Source organism: Tupaia chinensis, unplaced genomic scaffold (assembly GCF_000334495.1).
Source record: "Tupaia chinensis unplaced genomic scaffold, TupChi_1.0 Scaffold139935_1, whole genome shotgun sequence".
In the NCBI taxonomy this organism is placed as follows: Eukaryota; Metazoa; Chordata; class Mammalia; order Scandentia; family Tupaiidae; genus Tupaia; species Tupaia belangeri.
Window position 1 is genome coordinate 1241576 of NW_006199814.1, and position 22462 is coordinate 1264037.

Below are 22462 nucleotides of genomic sequence, written 5' to 3' on the forward strand. Positions count from 1 at the left end.
AGCAGGAGAGTGATATAATTTATATATATATATATATATATATATATATATATATATACACACACACATGTGTGTGTGTGTGTGTAGCAGCTGCTTTCAGATTTTAAGGAAGAAGCAATCTGAAGAGGGCAAAATCAAGAGGTCAGCTGTTAGAATAATCTTGGAATAAAATGTTGAATAATGACTTCTAAGCCAGTGTGGAGACAATATTCTAAAGCTCACATGGAAGATTCACATTGTGTTCAGATCAGAATATTTAGAATTAAATGATTCAAGGCAAGGAAAATTTTAAGGAACTTTGATATGCTTGCACTAGAGGGAGTGACATTTTCATTAACAGGTTAATTCTCTGTCAAAACAACAAACCACAGTAAGCATATCCTCAGAGTAAAAGCACAAGACAAATGTATGAAAAAAAAATGATAAAGGATATATATTATCTGAAACACAAAGTAAAAAAATGAGTAAGAGTAGCACATGATACATTTTCAGGTTAGCTTTTTTTCCTGCCGTGAATCAACCACACTTGGTAGTGGCAGTCTAGATTTTTTACTTTCTGTCATTCTTAGCATTCGTTTACTAAAGTGTTTCATTAAGCAAGACTAACCCCTGAGAGCATTACCTTAGCCCATTAGATTCCAGACAGCATTAATTCCTGTGACATGTCCTAGGAAGAGATCATTATTGTTATCATTATTATTTTTTATCAATTAAGTTCATTTGCAGAAAAAAAAATCTATGTAGTTTTAACACTAGACATTTTCCTTCTGAAACATTGTCTGTATCTTACCAACAATGACTTGCTTTTTCACCCAAGTATAGACAAAGACTGTTTGACTATGACCAGAGCTACTTAAATTCTCTATGCTTAATTTTCACTGCTTAAACAAAAATTAGAAACAATTTTGTAACTGAATCACAACAGGATTTTTCAGTTTCTCTGTCATTTTTCTTTATTGGGACTTTAGACATTGGCTCTGAGGATCACGTGACTGACTTCAGACATGTGGTCTCGAGAATTTCGCGAAGACTCTCTGCATTTGGCATTTCTTGTTTACAAGAATTGTTGCCACTGATGAATATGGTGGTTGTTTAGTCAAAGATTTACAGAAAGAATGCCCTGGCTTGATGATGATGGAAAGAGCAGATGTCACAGGAACATAGTGGTGAACATCAACGTGAGGGCTTTGTCTGGTAGAGTGGTCAGCCCATTAGCAATTCTCAGCACTCTTAGAATGAGAGACAGAAGAAACTCATAAAAGAACTGCAGGAATTCTAAACAACCAGGAAAGGTAAATGAAATATGGGGCTTAAAAATTCCAGTCTATTCAATAAAAGTAGGAACTGATATTACAGATCTCGTGGACCATAGATGAGAAACACAAATGGTTCGGGAGCCAGTGAAAAGCAGTTCTGACATGTTTGGATGCCAAAGATTTTTAAAGTTGATCTCGTTTGGCCTGGTAAAATTTTATGCATTTTTGTCGTTCCAGCTGAGAGGTCTAAGGATTAGTAGATGTTTCTGCCAGCCTGGAACTCATGTGGTGAAAAGAATGTATCCATGTGACAGTGAAAAAGTGAATGTACAAAGACAGACAAAGGGTCTCTTTTTATAAAAAGGATAAAAATGACTGTAGTCTAGATCCAATGCCTCAAAATAATGTTGTTAGTAGCTTATTTTAATTAGAATTTTCTGTTTAGGTATCCTAACTAGGGCTGTTTTCATCTCAGAGTTGCTTCTTGAATGCTACCTCATTTTCAGAATGCTTGATGAGGTAGGGTTTAACCATCCAGGAGAACGGGGCCTGAGTTCCATTCTAAATTGGTGTATACAGAAATCTAGCTCTTAATAATAATAATAGTAATAAAAGAACTAGCAGCATCTGGATGTTTGAAATATAATTTTATTTGGGACGGATAACTAATTAACTTATATCATCTTCTTATGGCCTACACTTCCTATAGATACGAAGAAAAAGACATTCATCAGATTAGATCAGAAATATTCAAAGAAAAATGTGAGGAAAGTTCCTTCCGTTTTCAGGATTTGTTATTTGCCTTGAAGCCAACATAATACTATTATAGTTGGATGACAGGATAGTGAGTTCCATTAATGATGGGTTTTTCATTACTGTGGATATGCTTTTGCAATTTTCCTAGTTTTCTGCTCCAGGGTCACATGGTAAGTCAATAGTAGTTATAAACCTCTCAGCGTTGTGATCAATACCTTTGGCTGACGTAATCTAGACCTCTGGTGTAATTTACAACAAAAGACAGTTTGGGCAGGCCTCTGTTTTATTACCTTCAATTCACCAACTGAAATATTTCACTGGTTTATGACTGAAGTTCTTTCCAATTTTTTGATAGGAAATTGAGAGAGTTCTGAAGAAAAGTATCAAGTATAAAAAGAAACATTATCAATATGTGTTTCTGCCTTTGGGGCATAATGTCTGCATACCTTCCTGTCATGAAATTGTCTAAAATGCCACAAGAGGGGATCATGTGCAACTACTTGTATACATCTAGTCATCTGTGCAGATGACAATACTTGTGAAGCATTCCTTATTGTCCAAACATACAGAATATAAATAAACCAACATAGTAATTAGTCTACTTTTTCCTGAACCCAAATAATCACTAACTATTGATTTGAGAAAAATAATAATAATCTCCAGATATCAATACTGGGGACTGTGGTTCATATCATTGCAACTTCCTCCAACATCTCTATAATTTAGCTGGATTGTTCTTTTCCCTGTCTGTTGAGGATACTAGGTCTGAAAGTTAAAAACAAAAGGGCTAGGTAGTGGGTTGGTGGTTAAGATGGCTGGATCCCACAAAAACAATTGTGAGGTTTGAGACCTGGACCTAGTTGCTTGAAAAATATGCCATGTGTGCACACGTACCCACAATCTTTTTTTCCCCATAGGGTACATGTCCTCTTTAGTGACACAGGGAGAGACAGTGAAAGTGAGAAGCCACTCCCCAGGGGTAGATGGCCATGCCACAATCCCCTTTCCTCCATTCTCCTCTTGGGAATTTAGGCATGCACACACATGTGCCCAGCATGATTTTCAAGCTGCCATGTCTGGGACTCAAATCATGGTCGACCATGTGGGAGTCAAGCAGCTTAACTGCCATGTCACCTGCTGGTCCCTGTGCCCAAAATCTTGAGAGGAGAAAGGAGAAGAGATTGCGGCATAGACGCTGCTGGGGTGGAGGGCTTTCTCACTTTCCCTCTCTCTCTTTCCAGGGAGTGCATAAGCTCTATAGAAAATTTGGAAAGAAAAAAAATTGTAATAAGGGAAACCAGTCACTAGAGAAGTGATTAAAGGAATAGTAGAAAGTTCAGAGAAAGAGGGGATGGAAAATAGCGTCCTTCAAGTGTTCTGCACTCAGGAGAAAGGCATCACTCTCTTGTCACTCTTCTCATCACCCACTTCATCGTCTCAGCAATGCTCAAGGATAAGGTAGAATTCTGCTGTTTCTACCATATAAGGAGGTTTAAGATGAAGAATAAGGTAAGGATTTGTACTGGAACATCTATAAGGTCCCTTTTACCTCATTTCACCCTTAATCAGCCACAAGCTACCTTTACATGGGCTTTTACTCCTTAAGACTAAGTTTAATAATATTGCAATTATTGAGCAACTATGGTGTGTCAGGTGCCTTTACAAACTTTTTAAGATAAAATTCACTTAGCATTATGTTAATCATCTTAACCATTGTAAATTTTATGGTAAAATGGTTTTTAATACATCCAGAGTGTTGAACAACTAGCATTACTACTTTACATTCTATTTTTAGTCCTCAATAAACTGTGAGGTAACTAGGATTAGCCCATTTGACAGATGAGGGTACAGGCATAGAGAGATTCAATAGTTGTCTAATTGAGTCAGGATTTAGTCTATTTGCCCAAGAGCCTGTACGTTTTGTAAATTTATTTATTTACAACAAAACACAGTTTTTTAAGAATTATTTTATTAAGTAAGACATGTATTCATGGATATGCATATATCAGCAGAGCTTGATATTGAAAGTAATTAATTATTTAAGAAATTCTGTGAATCAATAAAATGTGGGGGAAAAATATATATGATTGTCTGTGTGCTATAGCAGAAACTGAAACTTTGTAAGATATAGAAGCTGGGAAGGCAATGGTAGATATTAGAGAAAGTGAAGATAGGGGTAATATGGGGGAGGGTAATAAAGGGAGGGAAGGAGGGGAACAGGGAAAGGAAAAGTATGTTGAATTGACAAAAAAATGAAAAGCTGTTTACTGATGATAGTATATATAGTAACGTCTTTATCCTGACTATATACATCATATTCATGCTGGAAAAAGCAATGTTGTACACTGTAAAGATGAATGTGATTAAATGTAAATTAAAATAAAATAATTATTAAAATAGAAAAATAATTTTATTTAGCTTTATTTATTTTTTATTTTAATTTTAATTTGACCAGAGAAGGACAGTGGTGTGTGTGTGTGTGTGTGTGTGTGTGTGTGTGTGAGAGAGAGAGAGAGAGAGAGAGAGAGGGGGGGGGAGGGTTGCCAGGTCCGGGACTCAAACTGCAGTTGACCACATGGGAGTCCAGCACCCTTAACCAGAGTGCCACCTGACGGTCCCAACTTTTTGTAAATTTAAATTGTGATGACATTTTACATATCTAAGAAATACATGGGTCTAATATTCATTAATTTTGTAACATTTTTTGTCTCTGCCATTAAATCCTTAGGGTGAGAGAGACTGTTTATTATTATTATTTTTAATAATTTTTCCATAGAGCGCATGTGCTCACCAAAGACAGAGAGGAGAGAAAGCAAGCACTTCCCTGGAGCTATGGTCATACCACACTCCTCTCTCCTCCATTTTCCCATCTTTTTGAGATTTTGAGCACCCATGTACATGTGCCTAGTGTGTTCTTCAGACCTGGACCACATAGTCAGCTATGTGAGATCCAGTTGTCTTAAACGCCGCGTCACCAACTAGCTCAGACTTTATTTTTATAGTCCCATTACCGAGTATAGGGCCTGGCACTCAATAAAAACTTAAATAATATCCTAATCAATTTCTTTTACATAATGCAAACTCATTTCCTGAACTAAACTGGGTAGATTAGCAATGTGAGACATCAGCATTCAACTATTTGATTTACTTTTAAAGGTCTTATATTCCTTCCCCATATTTCTTTAAGGATAGACTTTGCTGTGTAGGTCACGGAGAGCAAAAATATTGGGTTGTTGGAAAAGTCATGACCCATTTTTGCATAGAAAAACAGAAAACACATGTCATGATTTTTCTGATAATCCAATATAATTATTTCACTGTGAAGTGAAAAATTATATGGTAATTAAATATTCAAAACATCAAGCAAATCTTTGCAAAGGGATATCTTTTTATCTCTTTTCCAGAAAGATCTTTCCTCTCTATGTCAGTGTTTACCAAACATTCTGGGGCTACATTCTTAGTCGCTTAATGTGATTGAGGATAAGAAAACGTTGTTCAGTTAGACAGTTATTGGAGAACCTACTAAATACCAGATACTAGTGATGTAAAGATGTAAATTCTTGTATTTATGAGAAAGAAAGTCTGATTGAATTTCCTATGGAAATACATCTTTTGGCTCAGATAGTTTGTGTAGAGGGACTGAATAATATCCCAGCAAAGAATCAACCACCACCATAATATGTAGGCATCAGCTTAAACTTGAGTCTTTTAAAAATCATTTTTCTCTAAAGTGCTATACATTCTTAGAGACTGAAATATTCTTTGAATTGTCTTATTATTACAAGAATATACATGGAGATAACCAAAAGGTAATTTCTCTAACTAAGGGTTCTATGGGGGGGAGGCTATGGTAAGGGTAGTTTGAGTGGGTCAGAAGGCCTCTCTCTCCACCCCCACCTATATATCTCTGGATCGGGAGGTTACAATTCCATTGTCATATCTTCTAGTCCAAGGACACACCTTGTAGGAGAAGAACATCATGGTAAATTAGGAACCTGGTGCTCTAACAGTTAAAATATTGTCAGAAAATACAGGTAATTCAGCCTTGAAAACCAGAGACTTCCTGAGATCCAGGAAGGCAAGTTCAGTTACCTACCACGTATGCATTACCTTGAATGAGGCTCTTGCTGTGGATGAGCTCAGCGTAGCCACGTGATAACGCGTTATCTTGACTGATGGTCTTGATGTGGATGGGCTCGAAGCAGCCAGGTGAAATCAATCTTGGGCTTCCTCTGTCATTATGTAAATAGTAAGTAATCAAGCATGACTAGAAATAACCAACTCTCAGAATACAAGATGTTTCATCACTTTATTTTAATTGTACGACTTATCAGAACAACAACTATTAATATACAAAGTACCATTCAGCTCAACTGCAGGTATAGGCAGTGATAAGTATCTAATTCTTGGAAGAATCACTTACTCCCACAGTCTGTCCAGAAATATTACCCTAAGGACGAATTTATAAATAGCAAACATGATTTTCACATTGCAGTTTTCTCAAGCATGTATATACAGGTGAGTCCTGTTGATGGGTTGTTTCTGCAAGCACTTTCTGTTTTTGACACATTAATTCTCTTGATCTTGGTAGAGAGTTATTTCTTTCCGCAGAGGTTTTTCTTGTCATCCACCATTTATAATAGTCTTTGAATTAGTATTATTCTTCACATTTATGAAATAGTAATGTTTGAAGTATCTCTGCAGTACAATTCCTTGTGTCTTCTGGTAAGTCCTACCATCGTCAAAGAACTTTTGGTTGCAATAATTTTCTTTCAACAACAGCTAAACTCAACTCTTGGGTATCAGTGTAATACACTCTGTAGCTTGTTGTGTTAACCCTTGGCTTCAAGTGCTGGTGATATAATGAAGGTGGGGTGTACTGGCATTTCCTTTTCACTATTTACAGTCATTTGAACTCATGCCGTCATTGATCCGAGTCTGACATGCCTTTTCTGAAATGTTCACAGTGCAGTATTTTTGTGGCCTGACAAAATTTTTTATATCATTAAAAATAAACATTTTTATAAAAATATAATACTTTAAATGTTTACATTGATAAAACCAGTTAGAGTAACCTATGCCACATGCACTCTACAGTAGTAAGCACAAAATTCCACAGAACAAACATCACAGAAGGTCTGTGCAGAGTAACGACTTATTCATCCAGGCAAAATAGCCAGGATTTCCAATGGCTTGCTTGTTTTTAATATATGTTTTGCTTAACACAAAACATGTCCTAATGCAAAAGAAGACTCCCCAAAAGTGTTGTCTCCAGTTGTTTGTGAGCAGCTGCCCGAGAAAGGGGCTAATACTTCCAGTCCATTGACCCTTTCTTTGCTCCAGACGGGGGGCTGCGATTGGAACCAATGAACCTTTTAGTCAGATGTAGTCTGCTTTAAAAACATGTTGAGTTACCTTGAAAAAGATTTAGCATCACAAATTGCTCGTCTTATTTTCAGAGTCATCATTTAGAAAAAATACAGACAAAACATCTCAATGTCCACATTCATTAGATCAGAGCAGTATCATTGTCACGTAGCTCATTTTTAAATGACAATGAAATATTTCACTGTGACTAAGCTATTTTATGAAAATCTTAATGTCATTTATGTACAATATGTAAATATCCCTGTTAATTTATAAACATACTTTGTATCATGCTATTTTGAAACTGACTGCATTACCTATGGATATTCCTCCAGCAAATGGAATGTGCATACAAAAATTTAAAAGGGAATGTTTATCTTACAGATAAATGACAACATCCATCAGAAAAATGTTAGAGACCATAGAACACACACAAGTTTTTAAAAACACTGGAATTCTAAATGGCTGGCCTGGTTCTGGGGCTGCCATGTCTCTTTTGGACATTTCTATCTCATCTCTGATCAAGAAGCTGTCAAAATTCTTCACCTCAGTTCTCCATATGAAATGAAGGAGGACTCTGGTTTTTCAAAATCTCGACTCAGAATTTAAGTTCTGGACTGCAGGGTGACAGGAGTGTCACTATAAGTGAAGTGTTGCTGTTGGTCACTTGCCCACGGAACCATGCCTCTGGTTTGGATGCTTTGCGAGTCGAGAAAGTCTTAGATTCCAGTAATTTAAATAACAATATAAAGTACTGTAACAGTGCATTTTGGTAAAAGCGAAATATCTCAGATGGCCTTCCAAAGGCCAGGCAGTGAAAAACTATTAGGTAAAGTGTGGACTGTTTGGTCTAGAACTATAATGTTTCTTGGAGGGAGCTGGTGCAATGCCAATCCCTCAGGTGTCCACCTCTCCATCAATGTCATCCTGTGATGACAACAGAGAAGGATATGGAGCTAGACATTTCACATTCACATAAGTGGCGTTCACATGGACATAGTGCTCCCCGATGAAAGTAGAGAAGATGGCCGATATCCTCGAGACCAGTTCAGAAAAGGATGGGCGCATTTCGGCTTTAGGATGCCAGCATTTTAGCATCACTTCAAACCTGTTTCAGAAAGAAAGAAATGCTGTGAGAGTCATCTTAGGGCAAATATTTCTCTAAAAGTAAAGAATATAAGAGAAACAGAAGATCATGTTCAAATTCCTACTTACAAGGGGTCCGGGCAGTATTCGGGCTGCAAGAGCCTTCTGCCTTGCAACAAGTAAACGGTTATATCAAAGGTGTTCACATCAGGGTACGGAGGGGCTCCTCTTGTCATTAGCTCCCAGAGGAGCACACCAAAGGACCACTAGTCAAACAAAGGAAATGAGAATCCAGGTGAGAGAAGTGTGACCACACAAATAGGAGAGACAATCAGTAGATCTTGGTAACCAAGCATGGCTTAACATATTCAATGTTAAGAATATGTTCTAGGGACCAGCAGTTGGCGTAATGGTTATGTCGCTGGACTCCCATGTAGTTGACCGTGGTTCGAGTCCCGGACCCGGTGGCTTGAACTCACGCCGGGCGCGTGTGCGTGCGTGCCCAAGATCCTGAGAGGAGAATGAAGGAGAAGGAACTGTGGCATGGCCACCTCCCCTGGGGGGTGATTTCTCGCTTTCTGTCTCTCTGTCTCTTTCTCTCTTTTTGGTGAGAGCACAAGCCCTATAGCAAAGACCTCTCCATTAAAAAAAAGAATATGTTCTAAACGTTCATGTTAAAAAGAAAGATATAAATTCGTATAAATAAAAATTCATATTAAAAATCATAAATAATAAAACTGCTAGGCAACATGACTCTATTGAAAACTAATTTCAATGGAACTGTGATTTGAAAATGTTCGAGTACTAGATTAACATAGAACAGCTGTATCAGTATTCTTAAATCGTAGGGATGTGGAGAGGTTAGGTGACCTGAGAAAAATGTCCTAATACATTTGAGTTCACACTGGGATAAACATTTAAGAGTTCTAAATGTGCCATCTCTTGATTTAAAACAAAGTTTTGGGCCAGCCCCATAGCCTATTGCGGTTTTGAGCAAAAATTTCCATGGAGGCAATTATTAAGCCGTATATTTTACAACCTGTTTAAATCAGAACCAGGGAACGTTTAAATTACAAGTGAATAAGTTTTCAAAAAGAGTATCTGAGGTCTGGGACTCAAATTGCAGTCGACTACATGGGAGTCCAGCGACATAGCCATTACGCCATCTGCTGGTCCCCACCCTGGTGTGAGTTTTAAGTCACCAGGTCTGGGATTTGAACCACAGTCTACTTTGTGGGAGTCCAGTAACGTAACCATTATGCCATCTGCTTTTCCCCTACTGTTTCTGTTTTGAAAGCTTATTTATTTCTTCCATTAGTGAGAGAGAGAAAGATATATAGAGAGGGTAACCTCAACAGAGTATTGACACTATAGTCTACCCTCAGCCTCAACAAGTGTGGGTTCATGTACACAAGCAAGCCTGGTATATCAGGTAGGTCTCCAGCTATGAACTTGAGATTCTCCCATGTGGGTCAGCTTATACAGCATTCTTACTGTTGTGCCATGGTCTGCTTCCTGTAAACCTCTTTGAAAGATATCAGTAAAATAATGAAAAGGCAGTCCACAAGATAGAAAGTATATTTGCAAAAACACATATCTGATGACACATACTTGTATCTGGGATATATAAAGAGCTCTAACAGTGTAATAATTTAAAAATAACAAAGGACTCAGAAAATAAATTCTAAAACTTAAAAAAAAATTACCCAAAGATCTAAGTAGACATTTCATTAAAGAAAAATACAGGAAGGGTAAACAAGCATTTGAAAAGATACTCAACATTATCAGTCACTAGGAAAATACAGATGAAGAAGAAAATAATATACTACTACAATCTATTAGAATGGTTAAGCCCCCCAAAATTGACAATGCCAAGTGCTGGTGAGAATGCCTAAAAACTGGAACTTTTATAGATTGTTGGTAGAGATATAAAATGATACAGTCACTCTGGAAGAGTTGGCAGTTTCTCATAAAGTTGAACATACACTTATCTTACAACCCAACAGCCTTACCCCTAACTATTTACCCCACAGGGAAAAAAAAATCTTTAAGCAAAAATCAGAGCCATTAGAATTATGTGTAAGTAATTGCCTAAAACTGGATATAATCCAAATACTTTCACTAGGTGAACGGGTGAATAAAATGTGGTATAATCTGTACAGTGGAATGTTAGTCAGAAATAAAAGGGAATAAACTAGTCTGCTATGGAAAAACAGTATGGAAGGTCTTCAAAATATTTAAAGTAGAGTTATCACATAATGCAGCAATCCCACTTCTGGATATGTACCCAAAATAACTAAAAACAAGACCTCAAAGAACATTTGAACACCCATATTCACTGCAGCACCACTCAACAATAGTGAAGAAGTGGAAGAAACCTGAATGTCCATCAGCAGAGGAACGGATAAAGAAAATCTGGTATATACATTTGATAGAATAATATTAGCCTTGAAGAAAAGGAAATCTTGTCATTTACAACTACATGGATGAAGAGAGGACATTGTGTCAAGTAAAACAAAGCAGTCACAAAAAGACAAATACTGCCTGATTCCACTCACATGAGGCATCTAAAGTAGTCAAGCTCTTAGAGACAGACAGTAGAATGGTGCTTTCCAGGGCTGCGGGGAAGTGGGGAAGAAGAGCTATTCCATGGATAGAGTTTTAGGACTTGAACCATGGTTGACTACGCAAGATGAACACGCTCCAGAGATCTGTTGCACAACAACGTGCATGCTGTTTACCTTGTTGTACTACACAATTAAAATGTAACCATTTTTAAGATGTTAATTATTTTTCAGTTTTTGCTATAGGGTGCATATGCTCACCAGAGACAGAGGTGTCAGGGAGGAGAAAGTGAGAAATCACCTCCTCCCTCCCTCCCCTCCCCCAGGGATGACCATACTGCAATCCCTTCTTCATTCTCTTGGGAGAATGGGCATATACCTATAATACATATACACACCTGGCGTGATTTTCAAGTCACCGGTTCTGGGACTTGAATTGTGGAGTCAAGTGCCTTAACTTCCATGGCACCTGCTGGTACCTTTTATTGTTTTTACCATAATAATAATAATTAAAGAATGAACTACTGATACATTGATCCTGCTGATATGACACGAATGGCTCTCAATTCCATCATGCTAAGAGAGAGGAGACAGAATCAAAAGGCTACTAACTGTGTGATCCCATTTATATGATATTCTGGGAAAAGCAAAGCTACAGAAACAGGGAATAAATCAGTGACTTCCAGGATGTGGGGCTAGGGTGCTCGGTATCCTGATTATCATGGTGGCATTTGCACAACTGCACGTATTTGTCGAAACTTGAAGAACTATACAGTAAAAAGGGCAAAGAGTAGATAAACTGCAGAATGGTGATGCCCTACAGAGAAGTCAGGAAGTGAGGAACTGCCAGTTTGGCAGGAAAGAATTTGATTTTGAACATGGCAAATTGGTGATGCTGATTATTCCACCTAGGCAGAGAAGATCAAAGGTGAAGGTTGATAGGAATGGCTGTAATTATTGAGAGGGGCCACCCCTGAAGATGAAAATCCTGGAGAAAGCTATATACAGTAGGTGAGAGAATGAGGAGATGCTTCAAGGATAATGAAAACACAACGGAGAAGCAGGAGGACAACCAGATGGCACAGTGTCCCAGAAACCAAAAGAAGAGCAAATCTCAAGAAGGAAGGGGTGTTCGACAACGTTCAATGTTTCAGAAAGAGGAGGCAGGATGAGGGCTGTGAAAAGCCAGCTGGATAGAACAACTGAGAAGTCAACACTAACTTTAATGAACGAAGTTGTACTGAGTGTGAAACATGGTACAATACTGGGTACGAGTAATTCCAAATGTACTTGCACTCCAATTTTGTTTGAATGGACTTAGAGAGTTATCAGTCTTTAGCCAAATTCCGTCTGGGCACTTGCTGGAAAAGGAACCTGTCTACAAGATAAGTTTTTGCTTATAGGACTCAACATACATACAACTTATTACAAGCTTTTGGAAACGTCCCATGTCCATGTTCAAAAGACTATGCTGCCCTGGAAGTGAAACCGTGTGCAATCAGTAACCATTTGCCAGAGGAGCACTGTGTATGGATTACTCAGGCTCAGCCTTTATGTAGTACCGTATAGTGTCCTTCAATCGGGAGAGAGAGAAATAGCAGTGTTATATCTGCAGAATCCTGTGTAAATTTATAGTCAAGTTTCTGAGTGACAGTTGCCATGTGAGAGGCATTGGCATTCGTGCTGTGTGTGTTTGTTGGGAGGAGGTGGTGGTGGTATATGCGTGGGTTTGTCAGACAGCTCAGAATCCCAACTTTGCCTTGAATATTCAAAATTTCACCAGGTTCATTTGTTTGCTTTTTTTTGCCTTTTAAAAAATATAGAGAGCGTTGCTGAGGTGTAATTATAGTTAATGATGTTTAGTACATTTATATAGTGTTGCTGTCTTCATAGCCCACTTTCAACACACCAGACAGTTCCCTCGTTCCCATGAGTGTCATTCCTTGCTCCTACTGTTAGCCCCAGGTAACCACTAATCTGACTTCTCCTCTATAGTTGTATCTCTTTCTAGAAATTTCATATAAATGGAATCATCAACATGTAATCTTTAAAAAATCTTGTTTTAATTGACAGAGGGTGCATGCAGTTGCGAGAGAGAGAGAGAGAGAGAGAGAGAGGGAGAGAGAGAGACACTCCTCAGTGGGGCATGGTTAGTCCTTTTTCCATTTCTTCACCCCACCAGCATCTTGGCCTATGCACAAGTTTCTCAAGCAGCCAGAGCACAGATCTGAATTATGGCAGGTCATGCGGGATCTGGGTCCCTTAACCATTAGATACAGGGCCAGCATTCAACATGTAATGTGAGTCTAACTTCTTTCACTTAATGCAACAGTGTTGAGGTTGATCCATGCTATAGCATGTACTAGCAGTTCCTTTACCTTGTCGAGGTATCATTAATTTATATGTGTATCTATATATATACCACTTTGTTTATCCATCACCAGTTGATAGACATGAGGAATGCCCCTGGGTTTTGGCTATCATGAATACTGCCCCTGTGATTATTCACACACAAGTCCTCCTGTGGGCATATGTTTTCATTCCATCTGCTTGTTAACCAGCTATCTATACATCTCTTTGGCGAAATGTCCATTCAAATCCTTTGCCTATTTTAACAAATTGGGTTACTTTTTTTTTTTTTTCCTTCTTAATTTGTCAGAGGCAATGTTCTTAAGTGTTATCATCATGAGGGCCTCATCTTCATGACTTCTTCTAAATCTAATTACCTTTTAAACTGCTGGAGAGAGAAAGAGAGCGAGAAAGCACCTCCTATGGGGCATGGTCATGATGCAAATCCTTCTCCATTTCTCCCTCTCTCTGGGACTTTGGGCACATGCTTACATGTACCCAGTGTATTTTTCAAGCTACTGGATCCAAGATTCGAACCATGTTGTTGGCTGTGTGAAATCTGGCCTCCTTAACCACAAGGCCACAGTTGTCCTGGGTTACTTTTTCTAATTATTGAGGTGGAAGAGTTGTCTCTGGCTCTTAACAGTAGGTTTAAGAGTCAAGTGTGAATGAAGAGTAAGTTATGTGATGATGCATTAATTCTCCCTACCTTCATCTTCATTTGCCTTCATCTGCCACCATCATTAACATCTCCTCAGCCTTTCTCCCTAGCGTCTACTTCTTTGATCTCTTTTAGAATCCTTTAAGATCAGAATCCCAGACATGAAGCTCTGCCATGTACTATCAATTTGTCTTATCAATCTTATGCACCCTGCACATCATTTCTCCACCACATTCTGTTATACTTTTATTTACTGAAAACAAAATCCCAGTCACCCTCAATTTATTCACTACTGTTTTCTCTACTTAGTCACAGGAGCTGAAGTTCAGCTTTTAGAAACTTGTAGGCCATGATTTCTTTGAAATTCTTGTCAACAAGGCCACCACCTTCTCACTCACTGACTCACAAAGGAAAAGGGTACAATGACATCTTGCTTCCCAATAATGCACTGAGATCCCTGCCCCGAGTCATCTTTCAGTAGCTGACAACCCAGTCTCTTTGCAAGTCCATGCCTTCCACGAACACTGTTTGCTGCCCACTTTACTTGCTGCTATTATGAATTTGTGCTTTTTCCCTTTTCAGTTGTTATCCTCCAGGACTGAAACATCAATGTTTCTCTACCTCCAGACAGCATCGTCCTCCTGTTATTATATACTACTAGAGTAAGTACATCTTCCATTCCACTCAACATCTGTCCTCTCCGTACACTCTAGACCACTGAAATCACTCAAATTACTCCACTTCCAAGACTCTTCTAATGTGGTAGCTAGTTTACTCTGCTGACTATTCTAGTTTTTCTTGAAACTTTCTCTTCCTCTGGCATTTATGATAGTCTCTTGGGTTTCCAACTTCTCTGTTCTTCTTCCACATGTCACATAGATTCTCTTAAATAATTGCCTTTGGATTCCCCAAAACACACTTCCAGCCTTTACCTCTGCTGTGGGCTGAATTGTACCCCTCATAAATTTATATGTTGAAGCCCTACCCCTGAAGATGATGGCATGTGGAGATATGGCCATTAAAAAGGAATTAGTTTAAGATAAAATCCCGAGGGTGAGGCCTCATGATGGCATTGGTGTTCATATAAAAAGAAACATTGGAGAACATTCTTTTGTTCTCTCTCAGCCATAGGAAGACATAATGAGAAGGTAATCATCTGTCACCAAGGAAGACAGCCCTCACCAGAACCTGACCATGCTGGCACCCTAATCTTGGCCTTCTAGTCCCTAGAACTGTTAGAAATAAATGTCTATCTTTTAAGCCATTCAGTCTATAGTATTTTGTTATGGCAGCCCAAATTTAAAAAACAAAAAACCTTTTTACAAGCTCAAGGTCCTCATTTCCAAGTTCTCATAGGACCCTGGATGTCCTTCTCCCAGGTCAAACTCAGTGTGCTCAAGGCTCAACTTGTTATTTTCCCTTCTCCTTGGTTTTTGCTTCTAGACTTCAAATACTTGTTATTGCACCAGCATATAATTTTACTAATCTTTTACTTTAATCATTTCTTGCTAAGTAGTGTTGATTCTACCCCTGAGGTGCTTTTCCTTCTACTTCTTTCTTTCCATTCTCATAGTTTCTGTTTTATTCAGGTTCTATCTCTCACTTCATTCTCCTGCCTCCACTCTCTCAAGTCGTTTTACAGAATGAAGAAGGATTGTGATCTAATCTGATCATATTTTTATGTTTCCACATGGTCAGAGAATAAATTTTAGACTCTCTACTTTGGTTTTTAAGGACCTCTATGATCTAGTATAAATATATTTTTCTTAACTTCTTCTTATAACTCCCCTCTGTGCCTTCTGTTCTTGCCAATGCATATACTTCCCCACCCCTTTGCCCACTTAGACTGATATTTCCATTCACTCAGCTGCCCAGTGACAAACCTGCTACCTTTAAAGTTCATTTCAAGCTCCTCCTTGATAAGGTATAAGGTAGTGAAGCCGGCTGTCCGAGTTAGTATCTCTCCCATCCTCATTGCTTAGCTCCTTGCCTTTGGAAAATTGTTCTGTGACAGGCGGACAGCCCTTGCAGATAGTAGAACACACTTTTCCAGCTAGGTGAGAGGATAATGTCCTCACTGCTAGACCTGCTTTAGATACAGCTTCTAGTTTCTCCAGGTGGAATTCTTGCTGCCCTTAGCTATAAAAGGCAGATCTAATTCCTGTCCACTTTGTATCACAATCATTAAAGCCATGTGTCTTCTCTTCCTGGCTGATCCAAAGCTCCTGGAAGAAGGGTTTGACCTTTATTCAGTGCTGGGATTCCTGAGAAGCCAGCCTGATGTCCGCTCCACAAATGTTTTTGGATAGAAAATTTATGAGAATAGATTATGGGCACCTATGAGACAATCAACTCCACATTTACATATAAAAAATGTAAAAGTAAAAAAGGAGAAAGTCAGGGGGTGGTCAATACATTACCACATCTGACTTGGTGGTGAACTTCTGAGTTTGCAGACTTTCCAAAGCCATCCACTTCACTGGCAGTTTTGCACCTGTTTTGTTGTGTACACTATAGTATTCTTTATCATACATATCTCTGGCGAGACCAAAATCAGCAACCTTGACGGTAAATTTTTCATCCAGCCTGTGGAAAGGACAAAAATTATTACTGGCAGCTGGAATAGAATAATTTACAATGATGCTGAATATCTATAGATTAGAACAAGGGCTTCGGTAGAAATCCATAATTTCTAAAGGGAGTGCTTCATCCGGCCTCTATTGACTAACGCTAAATTACAACAGGACTTTTGAATAAAAATGCTTGACATTTACATTACGAATTCAACAGGCCCAAGGAAAGAAATCATGAATAATATGGCATAAGGAAATCCTTTTGCTTTAATGCAGATCTGGAGAAGTAATAAAGCTGGCTCCCCTCCCAGCTTTCCTTGGTTGCTAAATAGAGTATGCCAACTGACTACCCAAGCCATCGCCAATCTTCACTTGTCAGCTTATTAGCAATACTCAGTTTTATGGGACAGACATGACAGGGTATTATTACTTTAACTTTTCATTTTCAAATGAGTTAAGGCAGTACATAAAACTCATTTACCCCTATACTAAGGTTAAGGAGAAACAAGATACACAGTAAAGTATCTAAATAAAACAGCAAGGTTCTGGGTCCAGATGTTGGGGCTGTAGTGACTCAACACTCTATGATGCTGGACCACATGTTAAGGTCCTGAGTTCATGCCGTGAGTTCTCCCTCTACATGCTGGGCACATGAGCATGCTTGTGATCCAGGCTGGTTGAGGCTGGGCTGGATGGTGGTGTGAAGACCCTGTTGAGGGGCTCTCTCTTTTATGGAAGAAAAAAATAAACTTGAAAAACAATCCAGCATGGTTCAGCAAAAATCAGTTTCTGCTGGGGGCTTGGGGCTATGCATCCTTTGTTTAAGCTGGCTTTTGTGTTGTTACATTCACCAAATCCTAGGTAGGAAATTAACAGCACAGTTCTTTCATTCACACATACCATAAGTCATGAATCAGTGCTGTGTAAGGGAACGCACTGAATCAATTACAAATTGTTGACTGTTGTGTTACACAGTCAGGCAGCCGGACACAAATAAAGTTCTTTGTATATTCATTTCCAAATACCATTTTTGGCAGGGTTTCTTTTTTTTCTTTTCTTTTCTTTTTTTGTTTCTCTTCTTTTTTTTTGGGAGAGGTTTTCTGCAGGCAGGCTTCAAATCCACTCTTGGGAAGTTACAATAGCTTGGTATTTGTATTACCAGCCCTCTCCTTTTCACTGTAAAATGCTGAAGATCAAATTCTCCCTCCCTAAACACTAACGCAGTGTGAAACCACAACATTGGGGGGCTGCTGGTGGGAAGGACCAAGAAAAGCAAAAGTACACAACAGCTGTATAAGGCCCCCTAGGAAGAATTCCTTTTTAAGTCTCTGATAAAGCCTAAAAGCCCCGCCCACTTCCCCAAGGCTTACACATCAATTTAAAACTGTAACGAAAATAAAGAACTTCTGCACAAGAAGAGAAAACATCCTCACTAGCTTGAACAGTGGGAAACAAATTCTTCCTTGTCACTTAATCTGGACTGTGGGTGCAGAGAATCTAATACTTACATACAGTTTCTTGCAGCCAAGTCTCTGTGGACAAAATTTTTGCTTGCAAGGTATTTCATGCCTTGGGCTACTTGAAGACCAAAGCCAATTAAATCTTTTACAGTTGGGTTCTGCAATCAAAGAGTTGGAAAAGCATAAACTAAGCATCTACCATTCGAACTCTGATCTTGGAATTCTGAAATCTTTAAAAGAATAACTTTGTCTCAAATAAAAACATGTGTCCTGTTTATAGTATTGACTATTTGTTAAGTATTTATTGTATATAAAGCTCCAGGCTAGACATTTTTAAAAAGTATGACTGATCCACATACACTTTAGTAAGGCGGGTGTTACAGACTCTGTTTTCCAGATAGCAGATTGAAGGTGTTTTAAAATATTACATTTCATTATTCTTCTGGTATGTCATATAAGGTATGCCTTACATATGCTAACATATATAAGGGCACAATTGCTATTCTGTATGCTGTAATGATACACAGTGATTGAATATAAAAAAACAGAAAAGATAGTTTGTTCATCATAGTTTCCAAGAGAAGGAGGTACACAGCTCATGCAGAGTTGCATGGGGAAGCTCTACCAATGGACAGGAGGCAGCAAGAGCAAGGGAAAAAACATGGGTCAGAATTGTTACTATGCCTAGGGAACCAGCAGTTAGCGTAATGGCTATGTCGCTGGATTCCCATGTAGTCGACCGCGGTTCGTGTCCCGGACCCGGTGGCTTAAAACTCACGCCGGGCGCGTGTGTGTGCGTGCCCAAGATCCTGAGAGGAGAATGGAGGAGAAGGGATTGCGGCGTGACCATCCCCCCTGGGGGGTGATTTCTCGCTTTCTGTCTCTATGTCTCTCTCTGTCTGTCTGGCGAGCGCACGCGCCCTACAGTGAAAATCTCTCCAAAAAAAAAAAAAAAAAAGAATTGTTACTATGCCTAGAAATTAGCTAGCTCTGGGAAGGAGAGCCCTTCAGGGCCAGCAAGTCCACAGATATCAAAACATCAGAAACACACAGTTAATAGGGTCAGAGTAAAAGAAATCCCCTTAAACCACTCAATGGTTAGGTGGTGGAGTTGGGACTTTAACCTAAATCGGTTAGGCTCCAAAGGCTCTATTATAGTGAAATCAATCACATCAGCAGTTCCCTACTGGTACTGAAACACCAGCCCACAACTCCAGGAGTTCTGGACTCATTACAGAGAACAGGATACCCCATTCTCCCCGTCCTCCATCCACAACCCTGGATGGACAGAGGAATGCCTTCGGTAACTACCAGAACTACAACTGAAACTGCACAGACGTCACTTTAGCTGGCAGCCCTAGCTAGGGCCCAGCCATCAGGAGCAGGATATGTCTTCTTTAGCAGTCACTGTGGAGTTTGTGAGCACAGAAGGAAGTCAGTGGGGACCCTATAAGAAAGACTGCAGCCCTTCTATAATGGCATACCACACGTGGAAAGGCTAGTTGATTGTGCTTCAGGATTCTCTTTAAGACATAGCTGTGTTAGTGGTCATTATAGGTATGGACTCCTTGAGTTATAAAGGGTCATATTGTACTGGAAAATAGGAAATCTCTATCATACTTTAACCTTGGGTGAAATAATACCCAGTGAAGGTTACCCAGTGAAGGTAGTGTATCCAACCAGGGTAATGATAAAATGAAAGTGGAACAGCAGGATCTGTCAGGGCAACTCTGTGCTTCACAAGGTGTGAAATAAAAATGACAGGAGGCTGTAATTTGGGACCAAGCTTCTGCTCTAGGCCCAACAGGCCAGACCAAAATGGAGCCACTCAGGCTAAAATGTCATATCCTAAACTTTAGGAAAGCTGATAGATCCCAAAATAGACCATGCCCTTCCTTTCCCTGACAACAGGAGATTCCAGTGTGTCTGAGCCAGCACTTCAAAGACATAAAACTGCATATCCGTGGCTTTCTTAGGAATGTGCACCTGAAACAGCTCAAGATGTTACCTGAATTCCCTAGACGTTTTTGTTTTATGAATCTCCTTAGTACTCAAGTCTATTCTTCTGTTACATTCTAGACTCACTGTCTTCACATTCTGCCTATAATTAAGCTCAGTGACTCCAGGCGATCATGAGGCCATCCTGCTGCCTTTATAATGGAACGTAACCAATCGCTGTTGTAACAAGACTCCTTGTTACTCTCCACTCCTATTTGCAACCTTGGCTTTTAAAAGTCATTCAGAAATTTCTAAGACTTTGGCACACATTATTCAAGTAACATGGATTTTGTAGTGCCCATGCAATCATCCTAACCCTGGCATTAATAAATTGTTTTGTATTATTTGCTTCAGCCTTCCTTTTTTAGTTTGATAAAGGCAAATTCAACTTATGTGCGACAATTCACTGCCAAGGAGTGTTTTTCTGTTCTTTTGGCTGGACATAAAATATTTCTTTATGTCTGAGAGTTTATTTTCTCTGAGAACTTATCCCATGTTTATAAAGTTGTTTTTGATCAAGAGCAAAGCGACTCCATCAGTTCCCACGGAGATCTGATCTGGACAGCAGGAGTCACAAAGGAGCCTGAGGCCATCTATGAATTCAGCTCTGGGTTAGAGACTCTTCTCTCTGAACGCCCTGGTCCTAGCACAGACAACACCTGCTCACCCTTTTACTGGAAAAATGTATGAAGAAAAACACTATTTGTAAGAGTCTAAGAATTTCGTTTGTAACCCTGAGCCCATTCACTCAACATATATTTATTCAAAGCCTGTGCTGAACATTATTGTAGGTGTTAGAGGCTTAGTAGTGAACAATATACATGAAAATCCCTGCCCTCACAACCTTATAGACTAATGGTTTATGAGCATGTACGTATACATGCACACATATATAATATGATTTCTTTCTTTACTGTCTAGTATAGTTCCAGTATACATGATTTATTTCTTTACTGTCTAGTATAACACTATTCACTCAAAATATAATGCAAGTCATGAATATAATTTAAAATTTTCTAGTAGCCATGTTAAAAAAAGCACAAACAGGTAAAATTAATCATTATATTTATTATAAAATTAATTATTATAATTATTATATTTCAATGTAACACATGCAAAATATAATTTCAACATATAATCAATATAAACAAGTATTAATGAGATAGTTAACCTTTTTCTTCTTCTTTTTTATTTTTTTAGAGAAAAATATTTGCTATAGGGTGCATTGGAGAGACAGAAAGAGACAAACAGAAAGTGAGAAATCACTCCCGGGGGAATGGCCATGCTGCAATCCCTTCTCTTCCGTTCTCCTCTTGGGATTTTGGGCATACATGCACATGTGTCCAGCGTGAGTTTAAGCTGGGTTCAGGACTCAAATCACAGTCAATCATGTGGGAGTCCAGTTATGTAATCATTACGCCATCTGCTGGTCCCTCACCTTCTTTCTTATATTAAATCTTTGGATCTGGGATGTATTCTACACTTACAGCACATTTCATTTGTTCCTTGTGACCACAGTATTAGACAGCTTAGGGCTAGGACAGCAGATGATAATAGGTGTGATGGAGGAGAATAAAGAAGGGAAAAGCAGACAGACTGAAGGTATGAGGGCAGGGTGTGTCAGCTGCAGTTTTAAGAGGTCAGGGGACCTCATTTTGAAGATCATATTAGGGCAAAGAGCTGAAGGAGATGAGCAAGTGAGGTTTGTGGATATTTAGAGAAAGAGTATTCCAGATACAGGAAGAATGAAGTGCAAAGATCCTGAGGTAGAAGAATGGGTGGCGAGGCTGAGGAAATAGTGGAAGACTCATTTGTAATTAAGTCTTCAATGTCTCCCCTCTGGAGTTTAAACTCCATGTGGGCCAAGGTTCATTTCACTTCTATTTCTCTTGTGTGGTACTCAGTTTCTGGTATATAGTAGTGAAGTAGACCTCCATTTTGAACTCCTCTACCCTAAGATGTTCCTTAGTGATGTAATCATTCGTCGCCAGACCCCTTGTCCTGACCCATGAAAACCATTAAGATTCCATTGTGTTTAGGTAGGAATGGAACATATCCTTAAGAATGATTAACCTGCTTGTTTTGCTTCTATAATTCGCCTTTGCTTTTACATTGTAAGCCCCTACCCCCTACTCTTTCAAGACCACTGATCTTGGTTCTATGATTGCCACGTCAACCTGGAAAAGAATGTGATTTTTGCCTTTGTAAGTACCCTTCTCCCTACACTCGAGGCTGCGGGGATTTTGAGAGACACGAGACTCCCTGTATGCTGCTGGCTTTATCAATAAAACTCCAGTAAATTTGACTGAGTCTGGATGGTCTCTTACTTCTCGCTGACTGAACCATAACAGTAGGTACTCAAGAATGACTAAACGTAGCTATCGGGAAGACG

At 39.0% G+C, this 22462-nt stretch overlaps 1 protein-coding gene across 3 annotated transcripts in view; it reads right to left on the reverse strand.

The window, feature by feature from the left end:
- Positions 1–6302: 6302 nt before the first annotated feature.
- Positions 6303–22462, reverse strand: part of MET (MET proto-oncogene, receptor tyrosine kinase) — a 134283-nt gene continuing 118123 nt past the window's right edge. For all 3 annotated transcript variants that reach the window (XM_027765926.1, XM_006162377.2, XM_006162376.2), the window contains 4 exons: positions 18121–18230; positions 16460–16625; positions 8595–8731; positions 6303–8487 (listed from right to left, as the gene is read on the reverse strand). In XM_027765926.1, the coding sequence (XP_027621727.1) occupies positions 8277–8487; positions 8595–8731; positions 16460–16625; positions 18121–18230 (624 nt within the window). In that variant the 3' untranslated portion in view covers positions 6303–8276. The remainder of the gene's footprint in view (positions 8488–8594; positions 8732–16459; positions 16626–18120; positions 18231–22462) is intronic.